The sequence below is a fragment of the Salarias fasciatus genome, chromosome 7 (genome assembly GCF_902148845.1).
Source record: "Salarias fasciatus chromosome 7, fSalaFa1.1, whole genome shotgun sequence".
Taxonomy (NCBI): Eukaryota; Metazoa; Chordata; class Actinopteri; order Blenniiformes; family Blenniidae; genus Salarias; species Salarias fasciatus.
Window position 1 is genome coordinate 13,394,623 of NC_043751.1, and position 9,910 is coordinate 13,404,532.

The 9,910-nt window shown below is 42.9% G+C and overlaps 1 protein-coding gene across 1 annotated transcript; it reads right to left on the reverse strand.

Moving 5' to 3' along the window:
• Positions 1-6,895: 6,895 nt before the first annotated feature.
• Positions 6,896-9,110, reverse strand: LOC115391578 (synaptotagmin-4-like). Its single transcript, XM_030095850.1, has 4 exons — positions 8,742-9,110; positions 8,434-8,575; positions 7,191-7,351; positions 6,896-7,061 (listed from the first exon to the last, which is right to left on the reverse strand). The coding sequence occupies exons 1-4, from the start codon at positions 9,108-9,110 to the stop codon at positions 6,915-6,917; spliced, it is 819 nt and encodes a 272-aa protein (XP_029951710.1). The 3' UTR covers positions 6,896-6,914.
• Positions 9,111-9,910: the final 800 nt, after the last annotated feature.

A 9,910-nucleotide genomic window follows, 5' to 3' on the forward strand; every position in this document is an offset into this window, starting at 1 on the left:
AGCTGAGTTACAACATGAGCAGTACACAGCTGCTGGACATGAAACACAAAGTAAGAGATGAAGAGATTGTTTTTTTCGGCGCCAAAATGAAGAACTAGACTACATTAGCTTCAAAAATGTATTATGTGTTAACTCGTTTAGTTATGAAACAGAAAAGAATAAAAAAGAGAGTTGCTAAAAGCACTCCCATAAAAGAAAGACCAGGTGCTTAAGTACAACTTGGGTCTCATTTTCATAATGAATACTAAATGAACTATCTTGTTTCTCATTTTATCTTAATGAGTATTTTGCCCAGCAGCGTCTCACCATGCATTGTTGTGTCACAGCAGCTCTCAGAAGCGAGGAGAGCTCTCGAGCGTCACAAGGAGGCGGCTCATTCATCCCAATATGAAAAGAGCCACGAAAAGTAGGTGCAAGAAAAAATAATAAGAGAGACCATTTGAATTGCAGAAGAAATAACTGAAATTCCTCGTGTGATCTTGACCCACTAGGGTTCAGAGGTCGGAGAAGGACCTGTTTGAAATGAGGTCTGGCTTGGACAGAAGCAGCAATAGTCTACCTACAGAGAAAAGTCATGGCTTAAACAACAAAACATCATCAATGAGTCTAGAAGACTTTAACAAGCAGGTGTGAGATCTAAGATAACAGATTGCATATCAAATTTATAAATGACTGTTTTCCATTATTTGATTTTTTTCAACTGATTGCTTTGGATGCAGGAGAGACAAAAGGTTGAAACAGAGATGTACGAACTGAGAGAGGCTCTGAGAGAGGCTGAGGAATGGAAAAAGACACTAGAAGAAGAGCAAAACAAGACACTGCAGCTGCTCCAGACTTCTCAAGAGGTAATTTTGAAAACACGGTGGGGGGGGGGGGGGGGGGGGGGGGGGGAGATCAAAGCCTGAACTACATCACAGTGTTTGCTCTGTTTGTGTAGACTCAAAGGACACTGATGAATCAAATAGAGGAAATGAATGAGAGGCACAGCCATGTTGTACAGGACCACTCTGAAATGCAAGAACAGCTGAGTGAAGCTCACAGCAAGATCAGCCAAGCCTGCCTGGTCAGTATCACACAGCCACGTCAATGAAGTGTACGAAACAATATATTTGACTTTTTAAATGATTTTAACTGTAGAGTGGTTTTACCTGCAGAGCTTTTGCAGTGTGAAGTAGCTTTCCCAGTATGCAGGGCATGGGACTCAGTGGGATTTATTGTTTATTGACATTTATTCAGCATGATTGCTTACCTTTATATTTTAAATAAAAAAAATTATAACAATACAACATTGAAAAAACTCAGATTCATAGAACAGAATTTATTTGAAACAAGTTTCAGTGTAATTCTAGTGTAAGTATAACCATTACATGTGTAACATGATCACAACATGCAGAGTATGCATAAGCTTCATATTCCAAGTTAAAAACATAAAACTAGCACAGTCAGGTTCACGGTTTGTGAGAGTTCATGCTCATCCTTAGAAAATTGTGTTTAAATAATCCCTGAGTTTAAATAAATACTGGTAAAAAAAAACATTATTAGTTACATCAATTTTCATTACTTCAAATAACTTGTCTTCACCTTGACCATTGGTGTCTTGGATCTGCTCAGGAAAAAGCCATGTTATCCACTCAAGTGTTAAAGTTGGAGGACGACGTGAAACACCTAAAGGTTGAACTTTCAAAGGCTCTGTCTGACAACGGCCTCCTCGTCCAGGTATGTTGTAATACCTTAATCTGTATTTCCAGTTTGATCAACAAAATGAGGGTATTTCTTTCATGTGTTGATGTACAGGAAAAAGCTGATCTTCTCCAGAGGGCTGATGTCTTGAAGGTACACAAATTCAAACAGAAGCCAGATTCTGTTCAAATGAAGGCAGATTCAAAGACTCTGAGTGAAACTGCAGGTTTGTGGTGGTAACCATGTGCACATTTCCTTCTTTCTTCGACTGCCATTTATCCAGGAGACTGAAAAGCTGAGAAAGGAGCTGGAAACGATCAAGCGAAATCTGGAGATATCTCAAAGTCAGCTAAGGGAGTTTCAAGAGGAGAAGATCAAGCGCACAAAACAAATCACAGATCTGGAGGCTCAGTGTTCTCAGCTGATCAGAGAGAAAGAGGAGCTGCAGGGAAAAACAAATGGAGGACCATCAGAGACGAAGGAGAGCCAGCACAGGTGAGATGATAAAAAGCCACTTTTTCCTGTTTTCTGTGCTGTGACGCAGCGTCATTATCTAATCTATTCCTCTTTAATTTTCAGCAAGTCTGTGGAATTGTTGGAATCAGAGAAGCGGACGCTGCAGGATCAGTGTTTGTGTTTGCAGAATGAGATCCTCAAGAAGGAGAAAGTGGTGCAGCAGCGGGAGGAGGATTATCAGAAACAGGATTTACAGAGAGTCCAGACCATCGAGGAGCTGAGAGCCATGATGTCTCACTGGACTGAGAAATGGCAGAAGGTGGCTTTGACTCTGCAGTCCACACAGGAGGAGTTAGACAAATACAAGAAGAGCAGCTCCACTAATGAAGTAAGTTTCTCTCTTCAGCGCTTCAGTGAAGTCCACCTATACTGGCAAGTTTCAAAAGATGCTTGTTTTGCCCGTACATTTATCTTTTTTGAATGTTCAATCATCCCATCCAGAAGGAATCTGACTCCCTGCTGCGGGTGGAACTTAATGCCTGCAAACAAGCGCTGGAGCTGGAAAGGAGCCGGAGTCAGACGCTGCTTCTCAGAAACACAGACAGAGGTAAAAACGAGCACGGCTTCCAGCAGAAAACTGTCAGCCTGAACTCTGGGGGCGTTAAAAAGCTGCAGTCTTGTGTTTGCAGGTGATGGAGAGGCGCAGACTCAGGACAGCCAGTCCGAGACAGAGTGAGAGGATTTTAATTTTCAAAATGCAACGTCAGCGAATGCCCAAAATTTAATTCTGTGATCTGCCTCTTCATCATCTTTGCCATCATCATTGTCTTCGTTTATCAGATTATCAGAATCCTCTTTGTTACGGGAGCCGCCATCAGACTGCCACCAAAACAAATCCCCTCAGGTATCTCCACCTCCCTCACATGAACTTTTGACCTTTTGATGTAACGGGAAAAAGATCATTATAATGTGATGAATTAAGTAGCTTGTTCACTTGAACGTTTAAGTGAAAACATTCTCATACATAACAAGTTGACAGTGACCAGTGAGTTTAGTTGATAGAGGTGCAAACAGAGCAGAGAGGTTTGAAAGGCTGAATCAAGCTCTTACATAAAGAGCTTTCTACGTCTACTACGTTTTCCATTTTATCTGGGAGGTTTCCTTTCCCATGTTGACAACATGCTATTAAGAGGGGAGGGCTAAAGGTGAAATAAAAATTTTTTGATGACACTAAAATTAAGCACGCACAGAACGGCCATAACATTATGACCACCTGCCTAATTGTGTGTGTGTGTTTCCTCTATTGTCAACATCCCTGTTGATTCATGCAACTGAATATTCCTAAGTCGTTTTTCGTAGAGATGTTTGTAGGGAATCCGTAAGTCCTGATATGAGGTGAGGGTCTTCTTAACTGTTTTTATGTCTTTATCATCTTATTTTTCCTTGTAACCCATGAGACAGGTCTCTAAAGATGGTCAAGTTGATGGAAACCAGCCAGCAGATGTTTTGAGTGCTGATGCACTGAGAGAGCAGCTCCATGGTATGAGTGCATCAGTATGAAACAAGGATCTGAAGACAGTTTTCATCTCTGAAACAATTTTCTCTCTGTTGTGTTTTCAGAGAGTGGGAGGAGGGTGAGCCAGCTGCAGCAGGAGAAAACGTCAGCAGTCCTGAAGCTTCAAACACTGAGGGAGCTTTACCTGGTAAAGTTTTAAGAGATTATTCAAACTGGGATCCTGTGTGGGACAGTGTAACGGCTGACACACCGCCGGTCTCCAGGTCAAAGATGAGAAACCATCTGTTGAAGACAGGAGTGACAAAACTACTTGTCCAGCTAATCTGGACACTGACCAGCAAAGGAGGATGGTCACTGAGCAGGTACGCATGAAGCCAGGTGATTTTATTCCACTCTGTGTTTTATTCATGTAATGTCAGTTACTTTTTTTAAAATTAATATCATATCTCAATAGATAAGCTTAGAGGTTTTATACAGCTTTCTCATGCCACTCCATGGATGAGTCTTTCAACAGCATGTTCATAATGATAAAGGTCAGAGAGATGTCTTTTCCCAGCTTAGACCTGAATATACTATAGGTGTAAGGTAAAATAGAATTATGTAAATAAGAGGCATGCATATAACAATTGCAAGCGTCTAACAAGCAGGAGAGGAGTTCTGCTCTTTGATGCTAATGGTTCCTAACAGCCATTAACAGTCATAGCTAATAATGAGGTGCTCCTTTGAAATAAGTATGATGAAATATGATGTTGCTTTTTATTATGCAGAGTGTGACACACGTTTAACCCATTATTAATGTAACTGAAAGCTTCTAATGGCAGCTTCCAGCTGAATACTCCAATCAGACTAATTAGACCCACACAGAGATGCACAGTGTGACTTGCCTTGTTGTATCAGCTGGAAGTGTCTGGAAGTCTGTTACAACACTGCTTGATTTGTAGCTGAAGAGTTTGTTTAAAGAGAGAGAAGAAAAGGAAGGAGAAACATCTGAGAGAACAGCAGCAGCAGCTACGGCTGGGGCTTCCTCCCCTCAGGACTGGACTCCCCCCTCCAAAACTGTCCGGGTGAGAAGCTTCAGTAAAATTACAAACAAATGAAAACAAAACCTTAGAATTGTGATGGGAAAGCACTCACACTGGAGACGTTCTCTCTCAGGCTGCTGTGGACAGGAGGAACTGGCTGCCGGATTCATGTTTGATGCCAGTGTTTGAAGAGGATGAGGAGAACGATGACTGGCCAGAAGAGGAAGAGGAAGAATCAGCTGAGGACGCTCATGTCTCCAACAACCAGCCCCACCAAAGACAGCAGGTTAGAAATGTTCCATTTGCACAGAAACTAAAATGAAACTCCAGTACAGATCAATGAACAAAGTTAATTTATGCAGTTTCCCCTATTGTTCCTTATATATTTGCCCAAATGCACTCTGGGATCTTTTATAAATGATTATGTGTGAACAGCTGCATCTGATTCAAACAATGTCATTAGCAGTATAATTGTTGCACACAGATTGAATCATGAAATAAAGGAAGCTACCAGCATTGTCATTACATTACATTTGACACACACACACACACACACACACACACACACACACACACACGCTCGCGGATGCCACTAATCCGAGCTTCAGCTTTAATCAAAGAGCATCCAGTGCGTGGGGAGGGGTGTCAGTCGGGCTGCTTAACCCAACGTGAAACGCATTTCAGCTATAATCTGGAATATGACTCTTTCTACTTGGTGAATAATCGGATATGAAGCTGAGGAGCGAGCCGCCCGGCTGACCACATCTGACTCGACCATAAGAGGATAGGAATGAGTTACAGTATGTCACTGCCTCACACTGGAAGGTCTGTGACAACCTTGGGATCACTTCCAAGCGGATATGAAAATGAATGAATATAAACTTGAATGATCTTGCCAAATAGTGATGAATGGAGTCTCTGAATCTAATATGAGGTTGTTGGGTTTTCTTTATTTGGCCAGTAACGTGTGCCATCATGACATTTTGTTCACCCAGCCTCTCACGCAGTCCCAGCAGGCATCGGTCCAAACTCCAAACAAACCTATTCTGAGTAAATTAGACACATATGGTTGATGGATGAAACACTTGCAGCATTTTGAAAGCATATATGAGCTAAACCATGTTCAGAAAAACACTGCATTACTGATGAACCACATGTAAGATCTTAAACTGTTTTATTTTCTAGATGTCAGCGCCGCCTCCGACTACAGAAATCTGTGCTCTGAAGGAAAAGGATCACAACTTGCAGCAAGGTGAACTTTTGCTTGCATCGGCGAAATCAGTAGTGTACCAACATACAGCTGTACATTAACAAACAACCTTGTTAAACGTCTGTCACTATGAAAAAGTCTCCTGGTTTGAATCAAGATTTAGTTTTGCATCCTATTATTTACATTATGCTGTATGCACGATGTTAGAAGGACACAACCCTTGCTCTAATCATGTATTTCCTTTTTGCCTTCTGACGAAGCCGTAAGATTTAAGCAGCCGACCCATGAATGTGACCTGCAGAAGATGAAGACACCTCCTCTTTACCCTGATGGCATATTCAAGGCTGAGCCTGTAGATATCTGCAGTCCTGATGAAGATGAAGAGGAGGGAGAGGCGGAGTAGGTTTTCTGTGAAGATTCCTACTTTACACTGAGTAGCTGCCTCTGTCAATCAATCGGTATACAGAGCTGCACTTCGCAGCTGTCTGTTATTTTGTTGCATGCTGTCTCTATTTAAAAATTATAATAACTGATTCAGTGATTGATGCTTTTCACTGCAAATAAAAGTACATCATCCAAAATGTTATATTTATTCTGCAAACAAGGGAATTAATAAATGCAATTGTTCTAACTCAGACAAAACTTTGTTTTATTTATGACAAATTACGGCTACTTAAATACTTTTGAACAGACATAGCATCCATAAAGATATTGTGAATCTCTCTTTAAAGTACGGTGGCATTACTTCTATCCACGAGGGTTAATAAAGTGCATTTGTGTTTACTCAATAAATACATGACAAAACACTCAGATTTTGATGACCATTATGTTTCCGATAGTTACAATTGGTTCTAAAGCTTTATACAAAAGAAAGTCTCTTATTGGTCTCTGGTTTTGATATTGTTGAAAAAAAAAATACAAATCAATATTGTGTCATTTTTACATTTTTAATTTCCCAAAGAGTGATTCCTCAGAACTGCAGCGTCAGTGGACACAGTGAACGGCTTCTTCTGAGGAGACCACATGAGCTCTAAAGCAGTTCTGGCTGGACGATGTGCCATCGCGCCTGCTCCACCTGCAGGCTGCACACGTCCCTCCAGTGAGCTCGTCCTGCTTCTGCAGCGTCTGCCCCGATGAGGACTCGACCGACCACCTCACCGTCTGTGAGGAGCGGCTTCTGTGACAAGAGATAAAAGAAGGGAAACAGAATTACATAAAATTCTCTTACAATTCAAATAAATGCAGTTACGTTTGTTTCAGCAGAACGATAATGAAAATGAATTTTTGATTATGGAACTGGGTATACCTGCATGATCACAAACTCAAGCATGAGTGACAGCTGACTGATGTCTCCTGCAGGCAGGTCAAACATGAAGGAGGAATTCCACTTAGTGCTAGAGTCAGCTTTAGTTTCTTTGCTGCTGATTAAATTCCCCTCATGGTGCAGATTAATCACCACCTGGTAATCTGTACACAGAAACACAAAGATTGTGAAATTTCACAAACAAGCATAGGCTTCACGAACCTTTTTTTAGTCCCCTCATTCCATCAGATCCTCTCCTAGATTTACAGTAAAAGTCGTAGTTTATGCATGTCATTACTTGAAAAAAAAGGGAAGGAAGAACTTGAATGAAGCAGAATAACGGCTGAAAGTAGGGTAAATAAAAATGGGATTATAGTAAAAAAGGCTTTGCTGAAAATGCATGTTTTACCACATCTGCAGTCTCAGGAAATCACACCCACCAAATTCATTGCAAGCGCTGTGTGGGGGTTTTTTTTGTGCAATGTTTGTGAAAACTTGCAGACTCTGCACAGATAAAGAACATCGTTGCTGTGAGGCGAGAATGCAAACCACTGCACCACTGAGAGGGCTCGAAGTAAGATACTCCCTTCAATTAACATACAGTTTATTCATTCTGAGCTGAGTTGAATTAAATTTGTAACTCAGCCATAATCATCATTCTGAGTTTTTCATGTGGTCCTCTCAGGAATATATGTTTGCCCACCCCTGGTATACAGTTATCCCTCAGTTATCACTGTATTAAAGCCTGACTTGCTCTGTGTCGATGCCACAGTTCCTATGAATAAATGCCATTTGGTATCAGATATGAAACAAAAAGAGATTATCTATATCTATGTGACATACTGTCCATGAAACAGATATCATAAAATCTAATGGCTTTGTATATGCATCATGGGTCTGTCTGCAATAAAATGAGGCCTAGGCAGGCTAATGCAAACAAAGATTAGATCTGTCAGATCAGAGTTCTGGGGGAGATTGGAACATTTTTCTGAGGATTGTGAATAGCGAAGGATTAAACTACAATGTCATTAAAACAGGGATGATCTCCTGTTGCGTTCGAGTTCTGTAAGACATCATTTAATCCCCTAAACATTAAAAGCAAACATAGGGAATTACTTTACCTCTGCCCCTGGAAGGCAAAAGTTAGTTCTCTACATGTATTATGTAATGAATCTATCACAGTGTCCTCAGGAGGTTGGAATGTCTGTTTTTGTCAGATTATATCAACACCGGGCTCCAGTTTTACCTGCTCCTGCAGATGTGTTAGCGAGGCTTTGCAGGTTATCAGCTCTGAGAACTGCAGCTTTGACGCAATGGGCCAGAGGCTGGTAGTGAAGCGATACGAAGATCTGTGGTGGACGGCTAAGCCCCTTATACAGCAGCACATCCTGGGAAATCAGAGTCAGCAGTCAGGGGGCAAAAGTTCAGAGGGCAGAGACAGAAATTCCAATCAGGGAGACAAGCATCAGAAAGATGGTCTGCGTGTAGCAGACCAAAACATCGGCCAAACAAAACAAATACCAATACAAATGTGACTAAGGTATACTAAAATACCTTTTGCATCTCCCCTTTGCTTGTGTTAAGTTCGGCCGAGAAGTGAAAAAGATTATCTGGTCCCCAGTCCGTCCCTCCACATTCGGCCTCCAGCTCCCCCAGAGCGGTGCCCCCCGGGCTCTGCTGGTCCCGGGCGTGAACAGCCAGCCTCAGCACGCACCGCTGGAGCTCCTTCACAGATCCCACCTTCAAAAGCAGCACCAGGCTCTGGGCTTCCAGACTGGGGCTGTACTGGACGGAGGCGTGCACGGGACAGGGGTGCAGAGGCGGCAGGCTGCCCAGCACATGCACGTCCTGCAGCCTGTGAGGCAAACCAGTGAGGTTGATGACAGTCACTGCCAGGGTCTGCTGCTCTGGAGAAAAGGCCATTGTGAAACGGAGGCAGGGTTTTGCCGCCGCTGGCTGCCGACAGCTTGCTTCGGATCCGTAGCTCAGCGGAGCCAGGGGGATCGGTCTCTCGTTTGGAGAGATGGCGCCGGGGCTGGTGAGTCTACTGTGTTCATCGTAAGGTGTATGATCATCCGTCGCCGCGCGGCGTCTCTGCAGAGCCTTGCATGTTCGGACAAACAATCCCAGCTTGGGGAACGCGGGCAGGGAAGTTTGGTCTATGGGCTTATAAAGAGGTGTGGTGGCCAGCGGAGAGCTGAGGCGGCGCAGAGAGAAATAAGACTTCGGTGGATCTTTTTCTTCAGTAGTGCTTTCTTGAATAGAAAACGACCGGGGCGTAGATTCACCCACGGAAGGAGCAGGGCTGGTGAAGGTAGACGGGTACTCCAGCGTGTCTCCGTCCAGCTCCTCGTACTGCTGCCTGGACGCTGTGGGAGGCGGCGGCGGGGCGAAGCTCGCAGGTTCAGCAGGAGCTGGTGGTGGAGTCACAGGAGGTTTGTCTTTCACACAAATATCGCTGCTTCTCCAGCACAGAACACACCCCAGAACCAAACACAGACAGAAGACCACCAGTCCAACCAGAAGGAGAACTTGGAGATGAACTGTTGATAGAGGAGAAAATACTCAGATAAACCAAATGGAAACGGTTTGGAGGCTCACGTCACTCAGGAAGAGGCGACCTCTGAGATACATAACAATTACCTCCTACTTTCCCAAATGCTTGAAGACACTTTAAAGAACACCAGACTTGAATGAACATAAAAAAGATCCTTCCGTCATAC